Raw genomic sequence first — 27,819 nt, forward strand, 5'->3', positions numbered from 1 at the left:
ACTGGTGGTGGTGATGAGTTGGTGAGACCGGTCTGAAGAAGGAAGGTTTAGCTTTGTCCTGGAGGAGACGGGAGGCGAGAGGGGTGGAGGCGGGTTGCGTGTGGTCATCTGCAATGACCACATGTGCGTGTGGTCATCTACCATAGCAACAAGAGGATTGTAAGAAAAAAAAAAGAAAGCATTAGCTGTATTTCACTAGCAGAACATCTTGAAAATAATTGTGATGCTTCAATAAAAGCTGCATCAATAAAGTGCTAAGAATATTTAGTGCTTATTCTGCAAATCTGTAGAAGGCAAAACAAATATGGCGTCTGAAAGCAAATGAAAAAGAAACACGGAACCTTCATGCTTTCTCCACATTCCCATCACAACATGATATTGAACTTTTTTGTACACGTAAGCAATCAAAGTCACGGACCCTGTTATATAAATCAAGTTCTGTGTTTTAGTTTGCAAGGCCTACAAGGTGAGCAAGACTTGGAACATAAAGCACGCACATGCGCCACACTTTCCAAATTCCAAAGCCCATTTACTGCATTACTGGAAAATAAAAGTATTGCAACATGTCAAATCAACAGTCAAATATGACATATATGATCATGTCCTACATAGGGCTGCTTCAATCACAAACTGCATTTCAAGATCCAACCAGTACAGTAATGGATCAACAAGGACTGCCCCACTCAAAAGGCTCCTCCAATGATGTGATATACACCCTTTTTTTGCTCAAATATGAAGGCATAAGTCACTTGTCTCCAACAGACCCTGGCAGGAATGTAGAGATTCTTCTTTTGACTGTTTTATTTGAAAAGGAGGTTCAACTTTCATTCTTCCAAAGCATCGTCCTCTAGTTGAACTCATGAAAGTAAGTTCACTTCTTCAAAGGCTTGAAGGGTATTGCTTCAATATATCGCTGTGCCCCAGCAGCTTTTGGATGCAACACGATGGCTTCGTCCTCTCTAGACTGTTGCTTGGCGAAATTCACAAAAACCTACAGGGAAATACATAGAAAAAATATGATGAACCTATTTCCCTAAGACAAATAAACAGCTGCTGTGGGTTTTGGCAAATTTCCATTTCATAATTGATCATGTTTCAATATGCTCATTTACCTGGTCGAGAGTGGTTTGGGACACTGAGTAGTCCTCTATGTTGAGCTTGTCTTTGTTAGCTAGGACCATTTGAAAGATCTTAGCCAGGGAGGAGAAGGACATCTTGTACTGCAGAGTGTTGTGGTGTTTCTCTCTCTGTATGCAGCCGGGGAAGGTGCTCTCCATGAAGGCTTCAGCGGGGGTCAGGTCTGGGGAACAACCAGGTTTAGCTGCCCTTATCTTCATGGTCACCACGTAGCCGTCACCAAACCTACAGTAACATTGATGTAAAGAAACGAAAAAATCAAAACACTTTCCGAAAATTCTAATTGGTTCATTAATGTTTCAGGAATATAATTAGAAATGTTGATACATGATATGGAAGTATAATGACTAACTTGTATTTCAGATGCTGAATAGTTCCCAAACACTTAAAGGATCCATTAACCATAATTGCTAAGCGGGTACATAGCGCCTCACATTCCTCCATACTGTAAAGAAAGATGGTGGAATTAGAATTCAATGAAATGCATTCACACACACACACAGTCAGTTAGCCACACTAGATAGATTACCTATGTGAGGTGAGGACCACAGCACGTCCGTCTTGAATAACACTCATGATGGAGTTCCACAGGAAGCGTCTGGAGAGAGGGTCCATGCCTGTAGTGGGCTCATCCTTATGTGATTACAAAAAATACATTAACACACACATAGCATATTAACTACCACATCTCTTCGAATCCAAACAAAACAATGGCGAGCGTTGGTCTTACCAGTAGCACCAGCGCAGGGCAGCCTATCATGGCGATCGCTGTGGAGAGTTTTCTCTTGTTACCCCCGCTGTAGGTCCCAGCACTTTGGCTGGCATACTCTGACAGACCCAGTTTCTGAATGGCCCACTCTGCAACCTGCGCATGTGGAGGATACTATTAGTACCTTATTTTACAATTAGGTCAAGGACTACTTGTCAGGTTTAAATATTGAAAAGACATTATTCATACTTTGTAGTTTCTAATAACACAGGGTTTCTAACCTATCTTTCATTCTTTAAAACACTATAACATTATGATGATGATATTTAAATGCTTTATATAAGGGTAGCACAAGCTTGACAACACATATGTTCATATCTGTGGATCTATTTAGGCATTACTCAAAATATATACTCTAGCTTCTTTAATGCCCCACTACTGGTCTAATTCTTTCTCAAAATAGATGTACCTTTTTTGGTTTATCTTCATTATTTTAATAGTCTCTATTATAAGATATCGCTCTTTTTTTTTACTCATCATATTTCTCCTTTGCAGTGCTGCCTACAACTGTCAGGTGCAGCTTTAAATGATTTATTTCGTGGCAATAGCTGCGCCTCACCCTGCTTATCTCAGACTCTGGAACTCCACGCAGGCGAGCGTAGAGGTGGAGATGTTCTCTGCCTGTTAGCAGCTCATCTATGGCATCAAACTGTGGGCAGTACCCCATGTTCTGGTGGACATCCAGGATGTTGGTCAGAATGCTACAGATTTAGGAAGAAACACTTTGGGTGAAATGTTTGTTAAATTAAAATGTGTTCTTTCTATTTGTAAAAACAATTATTACAGACCTGTGACCAGCAACTGAGGCCTTTCCTGAGGTGACATCAATGTCTCCAGTCAACATTTTAAAGGTTGTTGTCTTCCCTGCTCCATTTACCCCAAGTAGACCAAAGCACTGGAGGAAAAAACATGAAAGATAAACAATGAATATACAGAATGCTTCCTCTGTGAAGTAAATTGCCTCAGTGTGTTTTATCACACAAACCTGTCCAGGTGACACTGCGACACAGATTCGATCCACTGCAGGGATGATTGTTCCTGTGTATGTCTGGCAAGGCAAAATGAAAACTTTTTAGACATAAATCCTTCGTTTAACATACATTTTAGCAACCAAACAAGTCTTACCTTGGACAGGTCTCGTACGCATAAGATGTCATTTGTTTTTTCACACTTATAGAGTCGATCTCGTTCCTCTGCCACATCTAGATCTTCATCCACAATAGGAGGCCTGGTGCAATCTGACATCCTGCCAATGGAAGAAGTGTTTTGTTATCACACTCAATGTAATATCAAAGAACAATTATCTTTGCTCTATCAGTTCCCCAATTTAAGCTCTACTACGCTTACCAGTGATCCAGGCGGAAGCGATACTGAAACAGAAGGTTCAAGATGAAATATAGAAATCCTTCAACAGCCATGCAGAATAGGTTCTTCCCCAAGAAGTCCCAGTTATAGGGGTCCGGCCTGTAGTCCTCACCTGAGGAAATACAAACCACATGCACACTTTTCAGTCATATTTTCTGCCATTCTGTTAACAAAAGTTACAATGCAAGGTAAAAAGAGGGATTGTATTTGTATTGGTATATTTCATATGTTGTCCTATTTGGTGCAAACGGAGGGTTTACGACTGCAGTTTGCTGGTCCTTGATGGCACATGTAAACTATCAGATTTGTTATGCAGCCATTTAGCCAGAATACATTCAGACTGTCGAACATTGGGAGGTTTTTGTTGCTATAAGTATTTGATGGATGTAACATGTACGTATGAGCATGTGTGTGTCCTTACCAAAGCGAGCATAGATATCAGTCACAGCCTGGTTCATGGCCATGTCTATGAGACCTCGGCCCAGGCAGTAATGTGGGAAGATGAGCAGCACAGTCTTTAACATCTGGTTGAACCTGTACAAGGCCTGTAAAAGAAATCCAAATTAGGGTGCTATGGAAGATGCATGCAAGATGGCATTTACAGTAACATGCCCTGTGTTCTTACTGTGGTGCCCTCAAAGAGGTCCAGGATGAAGGTGATGGCACTGCTGTTGATGCCAATGAAGAGGTTGATACATGACAAAGAGACGTATGCTGTGCTGGGGACGCTGAATGCAAAGGACATGGGGTACATCATGGGCGTCACAGACCAGCTGAGAGAGAAAGAGAGAGAGAGAGAGAGAGAGAGAGAGAGAGAGAGAGAGAGAGAGAGGAAAAAAGCATTAGGTAAGCCCAAAGAATGTCGCAAAAAGCAAAGCTACTAAGATTGAGATTTTAAAATGAGCCATTATTTTACATTCTTTGTTGTCAAAAGAATTCAAACACTTACCCATAAAGCATTAGCAAGGAAATAAGTGGCTGGATGTTGGTTGGTGAGGTGTAGCACTTCTTATCAAAAAATATGAATATTTCAACCACCAACGCTGCACTAATGGAGTAATTCAACTGTAAAAAACAATAAAACAATAAGGATATGCATGCTCCAGAAGATGGGTCAACAAAGTTCTCTTATGAGCAAACTGCAAAAAGCCAATTTACATTTGGGTGTCTTTAAATGTGTTGTTCTTAAAAAACATGATTGCACATCTTACAAGGTAAAAGGGTCACTGTACCATGTCCCAGAGGAAGTTGGCCATCCAGTACACCAATGGACTGACACCACTGACAAACTGCAGGTGTTTGGCCTGGGTAACCCTCTCCTGGATTAAATAGAGCACGAAGCTGGCAGGAACGAAGGACATGGCAAAGATGACACAGATGGCCACCACTGCATCCACTGAGGTGGTCAGGCTAGGGAAAGAAGAGAGGAAAGTTATTAGAGACACTTAAAGAAAACGGAATACTTGACCTGCTTCACAAGTATTACAACCTGGTGACACTATTTCTTAGAATAGTTTTTAGTTTTCCTAGCAAATACCCAGAAAGGTTTTACATTTTGAAATGTAATCTGATCTGTCCAGCCATTGGTGACTCACACAGTGATTTCAGACAGCTGTTCTTTGGTGAGGTTCAGAGGGTGGTTGATGGCAGTGATTCCATATGTATCCAGGTTAGCTCCTTTCGGCAGGTTTGCACGAAGGATGGCGTTGTTAGCCACATTCATAAAGGAAACCATGGCATGCCAGCCTTTATTGTTGTACCACACCTGTCGGAAGACAATGTACTTGAGCAGTGACGATTTATAATGTTTGACATGTCCCAAACTACATAATTTACTTGGTCTGTGAGACAATTATGTAAAGTCTATTAAATGTTTTTCCACAATGAGACAAGATGGTCACATTAAAGAAGGTTGTATGCTGCTGAAGAGGCATTATTGGAACTCACCTTGACATTGTTTTGAGTTTCCATAAATTTGAGGAAGGTTCCTATGTCCTTTAGCGTTTGCTTGGAGTATTTTCCCTGCAAACAAAAATTACAGTGGAGCAAATTAAGGTTAACAAAGAAACAATCGTAAAAGTGCGAAAGAAATAAGCAAGCACATAATGTTGAGTTTTAAAGCCTACCCCAGTGACATTGAGCAGTCGTCCCATCTGTGCTGCTACATCCTGGATGGTCTTTGGCTGCAGCTCTAAAAGAGGAAGCTGCCCTCCCACTGATATACCTCCATACCTGGACACAGAGCAAACCCTGCTGACATCTACAAAGCCTTAGACCCCGGCCACACGAGGACGAAAACGGCTAAACGCATAGGATTAACGCAAACGCAATCGCAAACAAGCTTCCGTCCACACGCAATAGTTATCCGGATAGTGTCCGTCCACACGAGACAGCTCCGTTTAGCTCCAACCGCTGGAGAAGCTGCAGTACATATGCAGGAGCCTGTACGTGGCGCTGTAACTTCCTCCACAAAAGCAGCGAAGAAGCATGGTTGTCATGGTTGCCCTTCTGTTTATTCTCCGCGGTGGGGGCCGAGGGAACCGGGCAGAGTTTTTCGCCAGTCAACGTGTATTAAAGTTTAAACCTTCCGACAAAATTATAAAAGTGCCGGTCAAAGGTCTTCTTTGTTATTTATTGAGCTTTAAAACAAATGAATAATGACTCTATATAATATAATAATAAAATACACGGAGCCTCTCTTTTTCCACCCTCTCTTCGGACAGTGCCAGTGTCTGTTTCATGCAGCAGCTGATCCAGTAATGAGCGACCCGGCCGACAGTAAAAATAAACATATTTATAACTAGGTAGTTTGAGAGGTGTCTCCGTCCTGTCAGATTAGACTTCACTCGCGTTTATGTCCATATCGAGAGAAAGATAAATAATCTGAATTCAGTGTGCAGTTTACTTTGACGCGGGGGTGAGCAGCAGAGGTGGGGAGAGGCGGGGCTATTGCGCAATCATTATCAGAAAATGATCGCTGAAGCTGCAGTACATATCCACAAAAGCAGCGAGTAAGATCCCCCCGGATGTGTAAGTCTGCTGTAGATGTTGCACAAAGAACTGTAGCATGGTCAGTAGCGTCCGGAGCACGATAGCAACTCTGCGATCCGCCATTGTTGTTGTTGTTGTTGGTGGCGAAACACATCAGCAATGGCGCGGGGTACGCGGAGGTGAGCAGCAGAGGTGGGGAGAGGCGGGGCTATTGCGCAATCATTATCAGAAAATGATCGTATAGGGCGTACACACGGAGCTGTTTGACCCCCCAGAGCGTTGCGTATGCCGTTCTATCCACCTTGGGACCCGTTATCGTTTCCTCAGTCGTTTAGTGCCGTATGCGGTCGTCCTCGTGTGGCCGAATGGTCTATATGACACTAAACAGTAACGCAAACGGCCGTTTTTGTCCTCGTGTGGCTGCAGCCTTACTCTACCTGGAACTACTGCAGCCCAAAAACATTATTGCACCACTAGATGGAGAACTGCATTACCAAGCATTTAGTCAAGTAATGAAATTACCTTTGTTCATTCACCCAATATTTGCTCTTCAAGCTGAAAGAGATGAAACATTTTGCACTTTAACATTAACATTACATAACATTAATATAATGTACTTTTTAAATTGAGGGTCACGCACACATCTTAAATCTTTTTGATTTAATACAGTAACGGTGTTTTGCTTTCTAAGTTTAGGTCAATCTAGAGGAGAGAAAATATATATATATATATTTTATAAGTACAGATAATGAATGCATTAAATAAGAAAGCTCTTCCTTTGGAAAGGGTGTACAGGGTCTTATACCTGGTTCTGATGAGGCTGGGGTAGGTCTTCACCAGGTAGTCAGAGATGCTCCTGCCTGTTAGGTCCATGAGAACATCTCCTGTTGACTGGATCCTCTGGTGCAAAAGATAAACAAAGACTTTATATTTAATATGATCAGCAATAGAAGTCATTTTTAACATAAATGACCCAACTCCATACCTGTGGAGGTGGCAGGCCTCCAGCTCCAGCAGGACACACAGGGAGCATGGTGAGTTTACTGGGAGTGCTGCACTGACAGTCAGGAGACGGTCTGAGGGAGGTCCATTCTGGGCCGGCCAGCATTTCTATCAGGACGGGGTTAATCAGGGGCATCTCCCACTCTGTAGTGATGTTGTGACATGGGAAATCTCTACCAGTGGAATACATTTAGTTAGTGAGAAAAACAAACAGTATAGAGGGAAAAATGATCAATATATGTGTAGGTGACTTACTCCAGTGGCTCATCCACCATGCAACGTGTCCCAAAGCCAGGCTTGTTCAACAGCACCTCACCAAAGTATCTCATCTGAGCATCCATAGGACGCTCATTGCTGCAATGGTAAAATCAGAAAATGACAATGAGCATTTTAAGTCAATAAGTATTGTTCTGATCTGATTGATTTGGCGAATCTTCTCTTTGGTGACATTGTGTCCATTTTGCCCACCGGAAGAAGGTGTACTGTCTCCCATACATCCAGGGACTGAGGGTCAGACTTGGATACTCTCCGAAAGGTGGAACGATCAGAGTGAACGTCAGTGCCACAAAAACAAAACTGGCTGGCAGCACAATCTACCAAAGACATAAACACATATGTCATGTAAAAAAACAGACACAATATGTAATGCTCTAATTAAGATGAAGGCCCTAGAACATATTGGGGTAACACCTAAAACATACAATTATATTTAGATTACTGCATTGAAATGTGGTTTGCTAGATGATGGTAAGGTTACCTGGGCGAAGAAGTCTTTGTAAGATCGCGTTGCATGATGCAATCTCTTGATCAGAAGTGCGAATAACTGTTTGATGGTGAGACGCACCCCTCTGACCTGGTAGGACCCCCGGCCTGCAGTGCCGTCCGAGACATCACACGGGCCCCGGCCATTGGTTTTCAAAGGCCCATCTGAATCTAGAATATAGAGCTCAAGTCAAGTTGCATGTGCGTTGCAAATTCTAAATTAAAAAGGATAGCCAGCAAGCAAAGCATTTGTAGAAACAAATATTTAACTGCACACTGAACTAGCCTAAGGGATATAGTTAATCTTCTTAACATGATACTGGTTTGTCATTAGGAACCAAAATAAAATCTAACCCTTCATAAATTATATTTATTTATATTTATGTTCGGCAACAGCAGCATTTGTCCAGAGCCGTCAACTAAAAACCATTGTCACCTTTCGGTGGTTCCATATCAACTGCCACTCTGTTGAATCCACAGAGTCTACGACAGATCTGTTGCAATGATTTCTTGTCTGAGGGAGTTAGAGAATTGAATACAAAGGATAAAGTACACACAATGAGTGGGCTACGAGAAATACAGCTACACATTCAGACTCACAACAACTCAACATGACAGGAAACAGAGGTTGGGGAATAGGCTACAAATATTATTTTATGTATTTACCTGGAATACATTTCCTGTTGGTCCCACTAGCAGTGACCTTTAGGAAGATCTACAAACAAATAGCTTGTTATTGTTAGAATCCAAGATGAACAGATGCTCTTTGTTAGATAGCGTAATCACTGTAAAGGTGAATGTCAGGCAGCGTCTGTATGACTGTATGTTTCAATAAAACACTCGTTTTTTTAATATTGGCATTACATTAAATTTAGCACTGGAAATGAAAACACCATTTGCATTTCAATGACTAAAATTAGGTTTGATTCAGCGGGCAGACATTGTCATGTTGATCTATAGTCTAATTTGATTTGATATAGTCTAAGTCCTGAGACTACAATGTAAATGTGTTAATGTAAATAACTTTTTTTATTTGACCAATAAATCACAACTGCATTCTCAAGATGACAACTGCTTCATTTTGTTTCCTATTATTTTCACACACCTCCTCGAGCGATGTGTCGGAGACCCCAAAGCTGCTCAGGCCGCTGTCCACCAGGGTTTCCTCCAGCTCTCTGAACAGGCTGGCGTACGCTCTGTGCTGGAAGTTTTGGTTTGGCAGCAGGTAGGTCAGCTCCTGGCCAATGGCCTCGATGAGCCGAGCCTGGGGCACGTGATGCTTGATCAGGGCTGTGATGCTTTCCATGTTACCTGGGGACAAGATTATTATTGCCTTATTTCAAAATCCTGCACAAGTTATTGGTCTGTTTGTTACACACAGACATCAGAAATAACAACACAAACACATTATTTGGAACTTACCATCCAGCTGTCTGTCTGAAGTCTGAATCTCCTCCTGGTCCACTTTAAACTTTGAACACATTGAACAGTTACAGGAGCAATCCTCTGTTAAGTGACAGCTGGCCTGCAGGACAACATTTACTTTATATCTCTCCTACATATATTGCTCACCCTCAGTCTCAGAGAGACTCGTTCAAATCACAAATGCTCTTTCATATGCTGTTCTAGCCAGACAAGAAATGTGGCAGTATATTTCAATCCACCTTCTTATTCATCATTTCACTTTTAAATCTACCCCTTTGTGCCATGCAAACAAAACACAAACAAGGCTTCATTCTCATTTGTTCTCACCTTTTGAGTATCATCTTTCATTTTTCTTACAAGAGTGAGGTAGAAACCTGCGCCAAAACAGTTCTTGAGGAAGATAGGGGAACCGGAGCAGCAGAGGCGGCCCTGAGAGATGATCGCCACCCTGTCACTCAGCAGGTCCGCCTCGTCCATGTGGTGGGTGGACATGATCACTGTGCGCCCTGTGACATGTGACAAAGAGGGGCAACATAGAAGGGGTAAATAAAGAGATATGAAAGAATGTTTGATGATTCTGTGGGGAAAGCCTTTTAGAAAATGTCCTCCAGTGGTGCCGGTGCAGACAACCTCCACAGCACCATCACATTAAGACTCTATCCCCTTTTCTAGCCACCAGGGGTTAGACTTACCTGCACGATATTTGAGCAGCAGGTCCCAAATGGAGCGTCTGGAGTAGGGGTCTACCCCTGAAGTGGGCTCATCCAGGATCACCACCTTGGCCCCACCAACAAACGCCAAAGCTACTGATAACTTCCTCTGCATTCCACCTGGATGAAAAAATAAAGTACACGACTCAGATGTGTGTTTGGCTTGTATGGTCCGTTTGTACAAGGATACTAAATGGGGACCATCTTTTTTGTTGTAAGTATCCAGACAGACCTGAGAGGTTCTGGGTCAGTTCATTTCTCTTGTGTGGAAGACCCAGATCCTGCAGCATGTTCTCCACCTCCTGCTCGGCCTCTGCTATTGAACGGCCTTTCAACTGCGAGTAGAAGAGGATATGTTCCGCTACAGTCATACTGAAAGAGGGGAAAGCAATAATCTAGTTACAACTTACAACTTACACTGAATCCATGTTTTTATTTGTATTACATTAAATTACATTACATTGCATTTAGCTGACGCTTTTATCCAAAGCGACCTACAATAAGTACATTCAACCAGGAAGACACAACCTTGAAGAAAACAGAATCATATAAGTACATCAGGTTTCATAGAGCCAAACATTTCAAGTGCTACTCAACTGGCTTTAGGTAAGCCAGTCCTTTATTAGTATATAAGTGCTTTGTTAATAGTTCTATCGCTCGAAGTGGAGTCGAAAGAGATGAGTTTTCAGTTTGCGCCGGAAGATGTGCAAGCTATCTGCTGTCCTGATGTCAATGGGGAGCTCATTCCACCATCTTGGAGCCAGGACAGCAAACCCACGTGTTTTTGCCGATGGGAACTTGGGTCCCCCTCGCAGCGAGGGCGCAACGAGTCGTTTGGCTGATGCAGAGCGTAGTGCACGCGCTGCACGCGCTGGGGTGTACGGTTTAACCATGTCCTGGATGTACGATGTACATTTTAATGTGGTACTATAAACCATGCAATCTATCAAAACTACTATCATGAAGAGTTACATACTGCTGAAAAAGAATGTTGTGTTGAGGGCACATTCCCAGAGACAGGCGGATGGTGTCCATGTCTGTGCGGATGTCCTTGCCGTAGATGGTGGCTGTCCCTGAGGTGGGAGGGAACATACCAGTCAAGATGGACCTGGGAAGAAGAGACAGAGAGAGAGAGAACAATCAGTAGGGTGGAACATTTTGTCCCCTGGCTACATAAGCCTTTTGGTTTATGTTTTTTTGTGTGTGAGAATGCATCGGTGTGACATACATGGTGGTGGTCTTCCCAGCCCCATTCTGTCCCAGAAAGGCAGTAATCTGGCTCTCATAAAAGCTGATGCTAAGTCCATCCACTGCTGGCGTAGGGTTACCACTGAACACCTTGACCAGGTCCTGAATACAAACACCCTTCACCAGGTCAGCTGGCTCTGCTTCAAAGAATGACTGACCTTCATACAACAAAGAGAACCACATGTATATTACAAATGTGTCTGGAAGTTAACCAAATCGTACAAAGTGACAATCACAACAACATATCATTTCCCTTTGACTTTTAGTAAACAAAAAAAAGGCTATTTTATTTCCAAATATGAGATCAGTGGTCTGGTATTCCAAACTGTGTGAAGAGAACAGTGTCCCTCACTCATTAACTAAGCAGGAAGCTGAGAAGCTAACAGTATGTTCACATATGCCAGCAAATGCAAACAAACACAAGGGCACTGAGTTCCCACACAATGAATGTGATAGGAAGAAAGAGAAAATGTGTGCAAATAGAGAAATGGCTCTAATCCTATAAAGAGATCATCTAGTTGGAGAAATATTGCATAATAACATAATCATTAAGCACTGTATTATGTGGAATTATGCTGTAATTTGCTCATGTGATCAGTCTTGAAAGACAAATGCAGGCAGCTGTAATGTGTAATAATAGAATGATAGATGATAATATGATAGAACTGTATCCTTAATACCCTGTGGTAGAATATGAGGAACAGTTATTTCAGGAAGGAATATCTCTCTGTGTAAGAAAACCAGTTTTGCACACATAACATGTAACTAGTATACCTTCTTTCTCCTGGTCCCCCTCTGCCTCAGCCTGGTTCTCCTGGTGTTCACATGAGGTCGTCTCCTCCTGAGTCTTGGCCTCCTCTTGACTTTGGTTTTCATTTTCCTCTTGCTTCTGCAGCTCTCCTTGCTCTTTGTTGGCCATGTTATCAAAGCTTTTTTTATCCAAATGTAGTTTGTCGTCACCTTTGAAGACAAAAGAAAGGATTTTTAAAATGGCTATGATTTACACATTATGTCGCTGAATGAATGTCTCTCCCGTAAGTATAACACTTTTCTTATGCACAATAATGAACAGGGTAAATGTAAGAAAGTAAGCTTACCTAAATCCGGCGACACACTGTTAAACCAATAACAGCGCAGGAAGGGGAAGTAAAACGGACGACTAATTCCATACTGGCCTATAATGAAAACAAAATACATATTACTTCAGCTACAGTTAACCTAGAAAAAGTTGTAACCTAAGCATTCATGTATTCCTGTTACACTGACCAGGGAAGACATTGTCCAGGTACCAGGCCAACACAGCATAAAGCACAGTGTCCAGGCCCATCATAGTGATGGAAGTAAGAAAGGAGAACTCATCCCCCTCCAAAGGGCTGGTTTGGATGTTGTCCCACTGCAGACCCAGGCCCTGCTCCTCATATCGCGACAGGTACTCTGTTCCAAAGCCAAACGCCACTTGGGACAGCAGACTCTAAGGGAAGAGACAATAATAAAATGGTATTTGTTCTACTTTATTAAACGTAACATTTAACCATGTAGTTAATTTAACATAGACTTTGTGAATGTGTGATGGGCATCTGAATGTGACACCAACCAGCAACAGCTTCGTGTCCTTTGTGATGCGGTCTTGCCATGCGAAGCAGAAGATATGCGGGAGGTAAAGGGTAAAGTAAACGATCCCACAGCAGGCTGCTGCTAGATTGGCCTGGTTGAAGAAGACGCTGAGGAGGAAGCATTGCATGATGGTAGCCATAGTGAAGCTGAGCAAAAAAAGGAAGAGGATGATGCCGTTGCTGTAGTTCAGGACCCTTCCTCCCTATGGAAACACAAAGAGGGATTTGTATTACATGCAATGCACTGAATCAGCATAGGACCATCAAACACACATACTGTGGATCCAAGAGACATAGTGATTCCTTTTCTCAATAACAGGGAGTAAGTTAAGGGGAAATCATTTTTATCATATCTGATTTAATTTAAATATATTTTGTATTGGCATTGCTATAAATATAATGCTTTAATTGAGCAAAAATATTAAAGGACACAGTGTTTTTACAATCAAATTGGAATAATTTGCATGTTTTTTGCATTGTCATTTGAACTTGTTTGTTTATTTGAGTTTGAAATATTTAGAAACCTTAAGATGTTAAACATAATCAAAAGGTATATTTAGCCAATTTTCCATGTTATGGGCTTATAAATACCATATTAATGACATGGATATTTTTTGGGTTAGTTTGGTATTAAAAATCTAATTACATATATCGTCCACTAGAGGTCACAACAGCACATCTTAAAAGAAGATGTTAGCTGACTACATGGGATGACTTGTGATTTTTACAACATAGATAAATTAATCATTGACCAGCCCATTCCTTGAAAGTTGTTGACAGAAATTCCCATGATGTCATGGTATTCACAGTTCTTTCATCAATGATTTATAGGTCTGCAATCAGCGAGGCCCTATTGGTAATTCATTTTGTCAAGGAAAAATAACTGTTAACTATTAGGCGCGTTCACACCGGAGTACTTTTCCCGTTTAGTCCCGTTAGTACCCCTTATGTCGCGTTCACACCAAAAAGAGTACTTAGTGCCGGGAACTTTTACCCCCATTTTTAGTGCCTGCTAGAGAGGTGGTACCAAAAAAGTACCAATTTCTATTGGCTGGGCGAATTGCAAACCACGCCCCGTAAAACAGTTTTACGGCACGTTTTTATTTTTTTGACTTGCAAAATTATCTTTTAAATTGACAAACATCATATGTGTAATTCGTTGCACAATTCAAACGGGATCAAAAGATAATCTTTCTCTCTCCATTGACTTCAATACATACTTTTTCCGAAATAAGGTCCCATGGAGATCCCCCGGAATGGGAGGGACTTCGCCACTCTATTTCGGAAAAAGTATGAATTGAAGTCAATGGAGAGAGAAACATTATCTTTTGATCCCGTGTGAAGCGCTCAATGAACTACAACTCTGGTCTTGCATACGTCACCAACACCAAGATGGCCGTCACGTTAGCACATTTCCCCTCTTTCCTTCAGAATGAAGCGAAAAGTATTAAAAGAGGTGAAAATCACTAAAAGTCTGGCCATGTTGAGAACTGTACATACACAAAAGGGGAGTTAGTCGGTTCCAGCATGCGGGACCGGCTTTACAAGGTTTCGGTGAGTAACACGAGTGTAATGTGTAACGTTAATGTCAGCTAGCTAAATTCACTTACGCGACTCTGGGATTTGTAGTCTTTCTAGTTGCGTATTTTTCATAGTCGTATATTTCAACAGTTTTAAGACTAACTGTGACTTTTTTGACATGGAAATGATTTTTTAAGATTGACAAACATCATATTCGTGGCACAATTGGCACAACGTGGCACAATTCAAACGGGATCGAAAGATACGTGTTCTCTCTCCATTGACTTCAATACATAATTTTTCAGAAATAAGGTCACATGGGGCGGAAGTAGATGGGCGTGACTTCGCCACTCTATTGTATTTCGAAAATCCATCCTCACCATGATGATGGCGGTTAGGAGCGCCGTGCTAGTGCCCATCATGAGGAAGCTGTCAATAAACCAAGTGGACCAGATGACTCCATTAGTGACCCCCATGGCCTTCATGGTCTCCTTCAGGCGTAGTTCCTTCTCCAGGACAATACTCTTGACAATCATGGACACAGAGTAGACCCAGGCCAGTACCATGAAGATTGGGAAACAGCGATTCAATGCGAGCATGAAGCTAAATAAAGGGGAGGAAGGAGAACAAGATAGAGGGGAATGACACAGTTACTGAACCAGTACACCATCATTTTGTGATTCTGGGAATATATAAGTTACACTGTTTTAAAAAAGTAGATGTGTTTTGATGTTTTTTACTCACAGGTCGTCCACATAACAAGGGTAGGGCATCTGCTGTAGGTAAATACCCATTGGCCACTCCTTTCCTGTCTGAGTCTTGATGATTCCATGCTCTATGATGTCCTGAAGGTAAGCAAAGCCTCCCCAAACATAGCGGAAGTCATCCATAGGATCAGCTCTGGGGCCCGGGTCCCAATACCTAAGCATTACAAATATATTTATTTGGCAAGTTTATTATTAATATACTAAACTCATAACTTCCACTTAACTGTTTGTTTATACCTGTCTTTGACCTTATTGGTACGCTCCACTGCATCAATATCCATCCGAATCTTGAACTTAACATGAGGTGGGACATCGGTGGTCCAAGAGTGCATATTAACAAAGACGAGGCCTGCCCAGAACTTGTTGTCCTCTAACAGGTCCAAGGCTCGATGAGTGATGATGTTCTCATCAGGCACAGCCACAAACTTATCCAGCAGTACACACTGAAGGAGGGAGAATAATCCATTTAAAAAGGTATACTGTTTGCCATATCATACACCATCTTATGCCATAACCACAATCTTAGATCTTAGTCATGGTACCGTTTTCTAAATAGCTCTAAAACAGTATAGCTTAGGCTGATGGGGATGACACTTGTTTTTCAGGTAAAAGTGTTGCTGTTCCGAGAGTGAAGTCAAATTATTTTACTGGACACGTGGAACGTGAATGGAAATGTTAAACCTACTGGCTTCAATCAGAGTAATCATGGATTCGTCCTCTGGAGAATGTTTATAGAATTTGTAATTCTATTATTGGTGAAAATGTACAGTCTGGACAAAAATGGTGAATCTACAGCACCTACTAACAGAGAATAACATTTGTAGAACCTGGTTGCTAACCTGGCCAAAAAATGTAAAGTCTGGAATTGCGAATGTTGGCTTTAATCCAAAATATCTGCCCCTATTTGCAGAGAAACTTCAGCAGTGGTTGCCTCTTCCATTCAAAGCGTGTCTAACAGAGCCATTCACTGTAAGCTAAAGCAAATAGGGACAGCGATGTTCCAAAAGAAACCCTAGAAAACAACAATCTACTCCTGAGATCCTATGCACAGTTACAACCCAAACACACATTGGCTACACACAATTTGCCATGCATCCAAATGTACGCATTTATACACTTAGAGACACAATGTACACCAAACACACCCAACTAATTATTTAAATCTCAAAGGCCGTCCCTTAATTGCCAAAGCATTCAGCTACTAACACTGCAGCCCTACTGTGTGATGTGATATGCCTGCATACCACCAACGTGCAGCCAACCAGCCTTCAAGCCCACGGTCATTGTTGGCCCTTTATAAAGGATGGTGGATGGAGTGACAGCTGTATCTAATCGGCCTCAATCGTTCCTTCTCTCCCTGTCACACTCAAGTGCTGTAAGCTTCAACTTGGACAAAAACAAAGAGCACCAACCATGCATCCAGCCAGGCTTCAAGGTGCCCCCCATGTCACCCCCCAGTGTGATAGGCCTCTCATCCCGATTAGCCTCCGTACGGAAAGGGGTGTTTTTAACTTTGTTCTAAAATGCATTCCTCAGTTAAATGTGGAGAGCTCACACAAGAGAAGGTTTGAGATGTTTTTCTGTTTTTTTTATTTTACCCTCCACTCCATCAACAGTAAACAAAAGGGACTCGACAGCTAGTTTGTTGCTTTGGCCCTCGCCCACCTGGGTAGATTTCAATGTCTTTGGATTGGCGGACAAATTGCAGAGCCCAAAGACAGCTTATCTAAATGCCCACATCACATCAACAGTGGTATTGAGCACATAATGGTTATCCAACCAGAGTATTGAAATCAACAAGTGACAACACCTGCGCTTGATTGGATTATACCATGAATAGGCCTGTCCTAGAACTTGACATCTCAGGTGGAGTGAAAGAAAACAGTCCACATTCTTGCCGTCAGAACCCAATGGGAGAAGTTAGCAAAAACAATCCTGGCACCTTAGTTTCATCTTGAAATGTGGATCCCCCTTTGACTGGTCAGTATAATTCTCCACGCTTACACATTTACCTCCAGGCTGTGGTATTTTAGATTCAAGTAAGGGCCAAAACAAAACAAAGGAAATGCTAGAAAGATAGATCAAAGTGATGTCCACTCACATCACCATATTGGTTTAGCATCTGAATGACCCGGTCAGTGATGTTGAAGATGTCTCGCCAGTCAAATTCAGGGGCGTCAGCTGGACGGTCCTCAGGTGGACCGTTGTACAGGAAGTTGAGGATGTGTTTGGAGGAGAGCGGAGACTCCTCTAGACTCCTGTCAATGAAATCCATCACTGATGGATTGTTGATGGTGTCCTGAAACGAAAGGCAGCTAGTATGTTGTCATTTATAACCACAATTAGGGTATTCAATTTAGTATTAAAGATTTTTGCTATATTTGGTTGCATAAAAAAGGAGTTTCCACTACAAACACATGATTTGACGAAACATCTTTAAAGGTTTTTTCATAACTTGTAGTTTGATGGTGTAAACGTAATTTTTCAGTCAGACTATATTGCTGTCCTACCCGGATCATCTTGACTTGGACGCCATCTTGGAAAAAAGCCCAGATCTGAGGAGCCACTTCCTCCCATGCCTTCCCCATCGTCCTCAGCCTCTCCAGCTCCTCAAATGTAGTGTTTGCCTACGGTAGGGATGTAAATGTGTGTGTGCATGTGAACGTGACAAAGTGGTTGGTGTTTCAGGAAATTGTTTTCAAAAATAAACATCTATTTTCACAAATGCCAATATCTAAGTGCACACCATACAGAAATATGGGAACACGTGCAAATACAGACATTTGGGGAAAACTTCAAATAACTCATGTACAGGATACACGTGCACATGTGTAAGACATTCAGAAACTCAAATGCAAACATTGTCACTGTTCTCCTAATCTCCTGCATACCATTCCCACATCAAACTCTCTGTGAAAACTGGCTTTGCAAAGACAACACACACATTCTCACAAAACGAATTCCCGCGGGCCAGTTCAGATAACCAGCAACTGTGAAACAAATGCACTCTCTGCCAAATTGTCAAATATTTACTGCACGCTTATCGTGAAAACCATGGATGTGTGTGGGTACAGTGCTTTGTGTGGCAAATACCAAAGACTGGCTATTTCAGTATGCAGTCATGTGCAGTGGGGGATGAAAGCGCTCAAGAGTACACCCAATTAAACGCCTTCCTCTTGTGTGTGTCTGATTTTGGGTGACAATGGGGACAATGGAGCTGGGGTGACAATGGAGGCTGTTGGTGACAACTGGCCGAATGCATTCAGCCTGCCCAGTGAATCCCAGTCAGGTTCCCACAAGTGAGTGCTTCCTCAATTCCCCGGGGCTGTTTAAAACAGAAAGGGGACTGGGGGATGTCTTGAGTTGATTTCTTCAAGATGGCAGTGGAGGAATGTTGTAACGTTCCTAGATGGTATGTTGTGCCTAACTCAGCATAAACCTTCAGTCAGCAAGCTTAGTTAAAAAGAATAGGGTCAACACCATCGCAAACATGGCGCCTACCAGTTATGCTTGACTTACTGATGTTGTTTGAGTTGACCTTAAGTGAAATTAAGTCATTACCATTTGCATATAGAAAAATTACAAAAATTAAATGAGGTAGTAAGAGTAAACAAGTTCAATCGTATTTTAAGTCGGATACAGATAAGACTTGCATAGTTTACCATTACACAAGAGCAGTCACATAAAGCGTAGAAACACATGTTTAAATGCATGGTGCCTCACTTGGGGTTTCTTCTGAAACAAACTGATGCATGACAGAGTTAAGAGGACGGAATCAAAGACCCTGTAGAGGCCATGTTATGGTCTCGTAAAGTAATGGATTAACCCCATAATCATTACTTTCTAAGTGCAATTAAGATACCAATCTGAAGGAAGAGGAAAACAAAGAGGGCATTAAAGGTCAGGAAAGAGGAAACATGATTGTGGGTGTCTCTTTGTGTGAATGATCACAAGACTTTAAGGACGAACTCTTACTGCTTACATAACATTGAAAAAGCTGTGGCGCCAGTAGACTCTGTGGTAGTCACCACAGCCGATCATTGCAACCAAGCCATCCATGACTGCCGCCCCTGAAGGGCTTTGACCAACACGTATCTACATCTAGATACAAAGGGCTGGACATGACATGAGGGAAGCTGATCCCCTTTGGAGGGAAAATGCATTGTCCCCTGCAGAAGGCTTGCTTGCTCCAAAGACAACGATATGGATGTCACTAGAAGGTGGTAATCTGGAAATAGTCTTTACTTTATTTCCAGACATTTTTCAATATCTCTTGTCTTAGTTTGTCTTGGTCAATGCCATACTTTCTTTTTAGTTTAATGATCCTGCCAACAACCCAGTGCTCCTGTTATCTATTCAAATTAAGCACAATGCATCAGGTGTTTCCACTGATTTCCTACAATATTGTATTAACAGTGTTCATAGTTACACTTCCACTCTCCACATTGATAAATCTATCCACTAAGTGGCCAATGGTGCTTACATTTTTTATGATCTGCCTGACAGCCGGCGAATCGGGTGCATAGAGGAGTTGTCCCATCACCATGGGCTTCACAGAGTTCCACACAATCCTGGTGACAGGGTTGGACTCCAGTTCTTCCATCAGTTCATTGCAGAAAGGAGCTGCAGGGAATGTGTTGTATAATTGTAACATTCTATGAAACGTAGATAATGAAATTAACGTTTTTTTATGGGTATAAAAAAAAAATGGATATAGAAAGAACCTAGTTACTCTGACAAAAAAAAAAGAGATCTGATGATATTCGACACAAATTAGAGTATGGTTACTCCAAGAACAAGGCCCGTGTTCTGTAGTAAAAACCAAAAGCTTGTGACTGTACCAATGCCTACTCTAATATCTGCCATAATGATATATGGTCTACTCACTGGTGCTGTTGTCGTATGTGTAGTGGCTCCGTGATTTGCCGCTGCCGATGCCTAGGAAGGCTTTGTAGTTATTGTCCTCATACCAATTAAAGGAGGTAACGCGGGAGAAAGCACCTTCACTGTAGCCACATACCAGGCTGGAGGCAGCAGCCATCGCCTGCCTGAAAGACAGATTGTTCTGGAAGAGAGGAGTCATGACCTGAAGAAGCTCCCTGGAGCTATTCCTCTGGGACAACTGTTGAAATATAAGAAAGAAGGAGCTTAAATTAGAACAGTTTTTACATGTTACTTAATACAAATCATAATAGCTCTTAAATATTAAAGATATGTTGAGCAACAATACCATTGGTCAATCAGTGCAGACAATGAGCAACTGCATGGACAAAAATCCTGTGCATTGATTCTGTTTTTTTAGTCTTGCTTGTTTGAAAAGAACATTCAAGGTTGTGCTTTCACGTCGTCTGTCTGGACTCTAGACTCTTGTGGTTTGAGACAAAGACAAGTGTCTTGCCAACAGGATGACAAATTGTCAGCTACTCTGAATATCCCATGGAAACTTCCACAACAAACAATAAAACATTTCCACACACCCATGACAGGTACACCACAAATTGAAACAGTTGCACAAATTCAGTATTTATCATATCATGAAAGTCAACATTTCTATGGACACTGAACCACGTCCATACAACATCTAATAGTGACCAAAATACAACCACGCAATGAGACACTTCACAGAGGTAAAAACACTGCTTAAAGTAATCCAAGCAAAATAAGTTGATTGTGCACAGACTCTATTTTAGGGAGAGAAAGACATAATCAAACAAAAACAGATCATTCAATCATCCCTGGTGTTTAACCTTTTCCATTTCTAAGGGGCTTCAGGTTTTCTTGCAGCCTCAGTGTTTCCATTGGGATGATCCCATAATGATGATATATCTGTTTTTGAGGCTGGATTTAGCCTTCCTCATACGCACTAAATGATATCCCCCTACTGTCTGTGTTTGTGTAAAAGCTCAGGCAAGAGGAAGCAACTGTTTCCTGGCAGCTAAAAAAAGCAAGCGGTGAACTTTTGGATGGAGCTAGACTTACCTCTCGCAGTTTTTCCGAGACAGCGGAGACGACCCGTACCCAGAGCTGAATTTCAATGCCCTTTGAGTGATTGTCCAGCACCATAGGAAGCTGGAGGGGGAAATAAATGTATTTTTTAATTAAACACATAAACCCAATTTCTTCCTAGCCCAGAGGAAGTTACTAATCCCTGGATCTTCTTTGTTTGTTTTGATCAGGAAGAGGAATAAGATGATACCTGTCCTTGATAACAGCCAGTCTGACGAGTTAGCATAATATGAAGTTAAAAGTATTTGGATACATGATATACTCAAATAAGTGTCTGTGGCAGACACAATAAAACTTTATTTTGTGCCATGAGGAAAATGTGTTTTTGTGCTATAAAGAAATCTAAGCTTATGCAGTGACATAAACACGTCTTAATGGACCAGAGATGAATACTTGGCTTTGCTATTAATAGGCCTATATAATATATTGTGAGCATTGCCTTCTCTTGAGGATCTGCTGCTGAGCCTAAAGATCCTCCAGGCAGCTTACAACACAATAGACTATAGATTCCAGGCAGCAACACAAGCCTAAGACACAAAATTGCCAGAGCAGACATCCTTCCCTGTCACATATTTAGATTCATCCTGTCAGAGATATGTCCGCACAGACAGACAATCCCCACTTCCTCAGAGTTAGCTTTTCAACTGTTTACAATCCTGCAACAACACAAACAATAAATATATCATTGGCACATCATACAACATTTTTGAGGGATATCTCTTCAGAACACCCGTTTACTTAATTCAGATGGGCAAAAGGTCATTTTGTCCATTCTTAAAAATGTATTAATTTAATCATTGGATTTAAAAAAAAAATATTCCAGTAATTTATAATCTGTGGTAGCATTGTCATTATGTATATCCCCCAGGGAAGGGGGTATTGCAAATAACTATTTTCCACACAGTGAGATTGGATTTTTACATGGAATTTATTTCAACCCTAAGAAAGTAAATAATTCATCTTGGGAAACAATGGTCCCAAAAAGCATTTTAGTTTATCGCTGCTATAGCACAAGGCAGACTCAGACAGACAGCTAAACACACTTGGCCCGGTCTTATGGGATTGTTCGGGATGAGGCAGAGGTCAGCCAGTGTTGCTGTCTATCTTATTGTAGCCTGTGTTGACTCTAAGTGCACTGTGGTTACTAAAGAGAGGAGTGTCTGTTCACTAAGCTAATTACAGACCAAGGCCACGTCTGCATGCTTAGCTAATGCCCATGGCTGTTTCACATCAGCCGTACCTATTTGGAGCATGTTCAGAGTGCTGCAACACACTCTAAATTAAGTGTGGCAGGTAAAAAAGAGCCCTGCTTATGTGTAATACGGAGGTAGTTTCTTCAGCCAATTATTTCAATAATTTTTAGAGGTAATTCTGTTGTTTGCTATATTTATAAAATTGGATTCAAACTACTTATACAGTAAATCCTGTGTTAACAACTTGAGTTTGACCTGCATTCTTTATCTAAATGCAATAACATGATCCATTATATTATATATTGTTTTTATAATTATATTTTTATAATTATTTCTATACATGATATTAATTTTGTAAGTATTCCAGCCTTTCAAAAATATTAATAAAATGTTACTTGAAATGTATCTTATATGCATACCTGTTGTACATTGTATATTGTGGCAGTTCTTTAACAGTCCTGGGTAATTGTGTACTGTAGTAGACTTTATTTACCCAACACAAAACCAACCTGCATTTCTTTAAGGAACATTTGTTCCACCCTGTGAGTCAGCCCTGTAAAAATACTACCAACTGTTTATCCATTGCTGCTCCTGACCTGAAATGCTGAATGCTATGCCTGTGTTGGCTTGTTAAGTTTTGCTCTGCCTCAACCATGAGATAATACAATTTGCAAAATACACAGTACATCTTACTGGAACAGAGCTGAAGCTGTGTGATGATGCAATTAGGGATATCATTACGTTTTGATGACTCTGAAATAGTTGAGTAAAATAAAAATGGCTATAAACTGCAGATCATAAAAAAGTATGATATCATTTAAGAACCTAAAAAGGTTTTCTATCATATACAGTATGTTTCTTTTTTTATTTCAAAAAAGGGAAAAACAAAAGCTCTTGATTAATTAACTTGTCAACAAGACTAATTCATTAATCAGACGCATACTGTGGTTAAAATTAAGCATTTACATGACAATGCTTGATTGATATTTTTCAAATGTCTCATCTTGCCAAAAACGTTATTGGCCTATGACAGATTAGCATCACGTCTTTCAGCCAGCAGTTGGCTCAGTCTTCTGTGAATAGCCATTGAAAATGTTTGCATATAAGCTAATAAACATGGCATCATCCCAGATGGGAGTCATCCAACCACAGCTCTATACAGGCCTTTTACTATGCCTAAAATGGAGCCAAATCCTGTTAAATGTATGCATATCCTTCGTTAAAAGGATTTTTATAGGAGCTTTATACAGTCTGACCACAATGGATTGGTCACTGGTGGTAAACAGTGTGTTAATGTATAGAAAGTACTGGGATTAATTATTGAAGATTGGTGTTTTGATTAAACAGCTTTCTTTTTAAAGTAAGTCAAATGTGTTTTAAAAATTAAATTAAATTAAAAGTTGTAGCTCTTAATGAGCCATGGCACATATCCACAACCTACTGAGGGTACAATTAAATGTATTATTTATCAATAATAGTTTTCAACAGTTCCTTGATATGTGCTGCTACTGTAACATTACAAAAGCACTGACCGTCCGAAAGAGCTTGAAAAAGTCGACATTTGCGTATAATTTGTCCTCAATGATCTGTAGCCGTTGAGGAGTAAGGATGCACATGGCGTTGCGAACAGCGTGGAGTCCTCTTTTGCTGGGGAAGATGAGGAATCTCTCCAGCAGGTTCAGACTGCATGCAATATCCTTTAAATGGAAGGCTGGAACCCCAGAAGCAAACTGGAGAAATCCAAAGATAGGTTAGGTTGGTTTTAAATTTGAACATTCACATTCTGATATTATTAATGTCTATTACTGAACTTCACAGGTCAATATGTTGTCTTCCTTACCTTAATCAAAATAGCTTTCAAATCAAAGCTTTAAACATTGAATTATAATGTAAAGCACCCCCTGAAACGAGGAATACTAAGCTAAAAATGTAGTATATGTGTTGATTTATATATAATGCATATTGCCTATGTATATTGACTTACTTTCAAATTAACAAGATATGTCAAGTGTAAACTCCAAACAGCCCATTTGTGTATCTATGGATGTGAATGTATACTCTGTGATATGTTCAGCTGTTCAGCTTCTTCTCTCTTGTGAAATGCATGTCGGTAAAGGAGCCCCCAATAATTAAAATAGGGGATTGATTAATGGATGAAATGTAACAACTAAGTCGCCGTAATTGTAAAGCCTGCATCACTACAGAAGTAAACACATATTATACGATCTTCAAATGCTTTTTTAAAGTTAGTGATTCATTTGTATTGTACATTGCCGTCAAGCAAGCAATGAATCAGTGAACGAAACCAAAGTAGGAGGAATCCAGATGGCCTCATGTGTCTGGACAAAGTGGCATATATGGATATATGTGTGTTTTCCTGTTTGTAGGTTGCCAAAGGGAGCTTTCTTCCAGCTGTTGTTCAGCCAGAACTACTGATACCAATGAATCACATTGTGAATGTTCCCAGACACACTAAAGCAAGTCTTTACTTGTAGAATATGTCCTCAACAAAAGCCTTGTTAACATCATCTTACACATGTTGCGCAAGGCTTTCATATGATAAGAGTCTTTACGTCAATGGTTGTGTTTCTGGCATTACATGAATATTTCAAAATTAATGATGAATTGAGGATGAAATGCTAAACATTATATCCTTAACTGTTCAACCCTATTATGTATGTGCATGTGTGCCTGTGTACCTGTTCAGGCCTGATTTGGGCATTTACTAGTTGATACACCACAGCCTGTGTCAGAGGAATGTCTCTCAGCAGGAATGATGTCAGCAGCTCATCGTCCTTTAGGATAGCCTCCACCTTTATTCCTCGGCCTACAAAGAGAGATCAGTAAAAAGAGGATAAACCCAAGCTATTGTAATCTGTGCTCCATTAACCCAGTGGATACCAGATAAGTAAAATAAAACTTCTTTGGCAAGTTGTGACAACTGTTTCATTAAAACAATAGGAACACAGGATGTAGACACTTCAACTCTGCACTGTCTCAGTATTTGTAGTGGCTTGTCTGTGCATGAATAAAGTGTGCTCTGCCAAATGAATTGTCACTGTGGCCTGCATCCAGATTCCGCCCTAAAGTGACTCGCCTTGTGTCCTCATGCACCACTAGAAACCACAAAGAGAACTGAAAGCAAGAAGGGGAGAAGAACTGGACGAAGGTATTCATTCGAAAAATCTAAATATACACTTTCATCCTATAGATTTTACAAATGAGATAAAACGTTAATTGCTGAATTTCACAAGTGGCGGTAGGCTAGCTATAACCCCTTGCTTTGGTCTTTGTGCTAAGCTAAGCTAACCAGCTGCTGGTTAAAGCTTTATGTAAACTGGACTAATAGGAGTGGACATAGATCTCGTCATCTCATTCTCCTTCATTAAGCAAATAAATATATTCCCAAAGTCCAACTATTTCTTATGTGTCTAATTATTAGTATCAAACACCTTTGTAAGGGTCTTGCACATGAAACATACGTGTCCACTCAAACGTTTTATGCTCTCTTTTTTAACAATTACATAACTTGGTTCTCAAAATGATTCAATTTTCTTTTCTAGGCCTCATGGGAAATTGTGTGGAATGTGGATCCATATCTGTGTTAGCCCATATACATGTTTCTCCCTGAGAGTGGCAGCACAAAAAGAACCAGGATGTAATCATTCACAGGCTGGAATGCACTTAGCTTCAGTCAGCTCCCCTCAGAAAGGTTTCTGTAGATTTAGCTGGGAAACCTACTGTTTGTATGTAGACAGTATAGCTGTACATATGTTGACATGAAGAGAGAATTGTTTGCATTGTGTCCCTTGAGATGGGATCAGTGTTTCTATGTTCTCTCATGGAGAGGAACATGGATGAAAGTTGTGTAAAATGCTTTCCCATCAAATAAACAACACACTGATGAAAGTAAGCAGCTTATGTGAAGAGCCTTCCATAAACCCTCGTGAAGTAAGCCTTTTAGCCTGCACAGGTACACAGAGGGATGGGAAATGAATGTGTGAGATATGATTTAGACCAAGGTATTTTTGAGTCAGAGGACATTGAGCTAAGAAGGACACTAAGAATATATTGCAATGCTAAGGCTGTATGTCAACATTTATATCACTTCTAACTGAAAACCGGTAAATCCAGAAAGATTATTTATTTTTCTGCCAGCTATAATTGCTCCCGTGAAACAAGCAACCAGAATGCCCGAACTGACGTTTGAACTGCTCCGACAGACAATTTCAGAGTATTTTTGATCTCCGGATGAAGCACTGACCTGAAATGTGTTCTGGATGTGTGCGCAGGGTGTCCATGAAGTTACTCATAGCATTCAGTTCCCCCCAGAGGCGGCCTAGCTGCAGGAACTCTGGGTCGCTAAAAAGAAGCTCCTGGGCATCCGTGTAGAACCGAGCAAATCTAAGGAAGTCAATGTTAAATCACACACAGTTATTCTTTTTACATACAATACAACTTCAAACATACACACAATGAGTTGATATTTCGATTTTTTTTTTAGTCCAATACATTCTGTTCTTTTATCTTAGATCAAACGTGGATATAATTTGATTCCCCTTATGACCTCCCCCTAAATCCCAGGGTGATACCAACATGGAGTTGTTGTAGTTGGAGACCACTCCAGGAGATTCACCACGGGTAGGGTCTTGAAAACAAGGGTTGTTGGCATTACAGAAGATTCCTTGAATCCATGGCAGGACCCCTGAAGACGGCATGGCCTTGTTGGGGAAGTGGCCTGAGGAAGAGGAGATACTGTTGTCTTCAGTTATTTACACAAGTCACCAATGAGGTATGTTTAAGGATGTCACACGACATTATATATTTGTCTCTGTGAAATGTGGATTTAAATGTTTGATATTTTTTAGTAAACAGTTCTTTGCTTACATTCATGTTGACGATAAAGTGGATTCACTCGTCTAAGCCACACCAGTCCCATGCACAGCATAACAGGCCACATGATCTCCATGAAGAAACGCATCTGGTATGAATTATAATATAAACTTTGTAAATCTGCAAGAATTCTAAACTAGTGCAGTTTCATAGTGTGCGTGTCTGGGCGACAACTTGGCCCATTTTTATGTAATAAACATATTGCAGTAGCTAGAAGAATACATAATGATTAGAAAAAACGTCAAATATTTGCTCAAATCTACAGACCTGAAGAAATTGTAGCTAACTACAACTCTCACAGGGATAAATGCAGTGTGTAAATGATGGATGGGGGGATTTTACCCTCTGCCTCCTGCGGATTGTCCAGTTCTTCCACAGCAGGAGTCTGACCTGTCTTCCTGCCCCCATGGTTTCTCC

General features: G+C 40.9%; 1 protein-coding gene across 1 annotated transcript; it reads right to left on the reverse strand.

The window, feature by feature from the left end:
• Positions 1-163: 163 nt before the first annotated feature.
• On the reverse strand, positions 164-27,810 carry LOC117543675 (retinal-specific phospholipid-transporting ATPase ABCA4-like). The gene is made up of 50 exons (XM_034212116.1): positions 27,745-27,810; positions 27,397-27,490; positions 27,106-27,247; positions 26,774-26,913; positions 25,209-25,336; positions 24,042-24,239; positions 21,290-21,379; positions 20,198-20,432; positions 19,794-19,933; positions 17,821-17,937; positions 17,412-17,609; positions 15,548-15,753; positions 15,288-15,464; positions 14,924-15,146; positions 13,004-13,225; positions 12,676-12,880; positions 12,513-12,584; positions 12,169-12,354; positions 11,390-11,567; positions 11,138-11,269; positions 10,394-10,533; positions 10,144-10,281; positions 9,779-9,957; positions 9,449-9,551; positions 9,132-9,337; positions 8,693-8,741; positions 8,463-8,540; positions 8,022-8,197; positions 7,733-7,857; positions 7,520-7,618; positions 7,248-7,437; positions 7,068-7,162; positions 6,785-6,817; positions 5,398-5,503; positions 5,219-5,293; positions 4,867-5,036; positions 4,504-4,681; positions 4,221-4,336; positions 3,897-4,044; positions 3,693-3,816; positions 3,254-3,383; positions 3,032-3,152; positions 2,892-2,954; positions 2,695-2,801; positions 2,466-2,607; positions 1,868-2,002; positions 1,667-1,770; positions 1,490-1,582; positions 1,113-1,362; positions 164-991 (listed from the first exon to the last, which is right to left on the reverse strand). Exons 1-50 carry the CDS (start codon positions 27,808-27,810, stop codon positions 872-874), a joined length of 6,942 nt encoding a protein of 2,313 aa, XP_034068007.1. The 3' UTR covers positions 164-871.
• Between the last annotated feature and the right edge of the window lie 9 nt (positions 27,811-27,819).

Source organism: Gymnodraco acuticeps, unplaced genomic scaffold (genome assembly GCF_902827175.1).
Source record: "Gymnodraco acuticeps unplaced genomic scaffold, fGymAcu1.1, whole genome shotgun sequence".
In the NCBI taxonomy this organism is placed as follows: Eukaryota; Metazoa; Chordata; class Actinopteri; order Perciformes; family Bathydraconidae; genus Gymnodraco; species Gymnodraco acuticeps.

Coding starts and splice junctions, on each gene's coding strand:
- LOC117543675 (XM_034212116.1), bottom strand. CDS start 27,810: ATGGGGGCAGGAAGACAGGTCAGACTCCTGCTGTGGAAGAACTGGACA. Junction 15,465..15,547: donor ACCAATAAGGTCAAAGACAG/GTATAAACAAAC, acceptor TGTAATGCTTAG/GTATTGGGACCCGGGCCCCA. Junction 8,198..8,462: donor TGATATGGAACCACCGAAAG/GTGACAATGGTT, acceptor TCTATATTCTAG/ATTCAGATGGGCCTTTGAAA.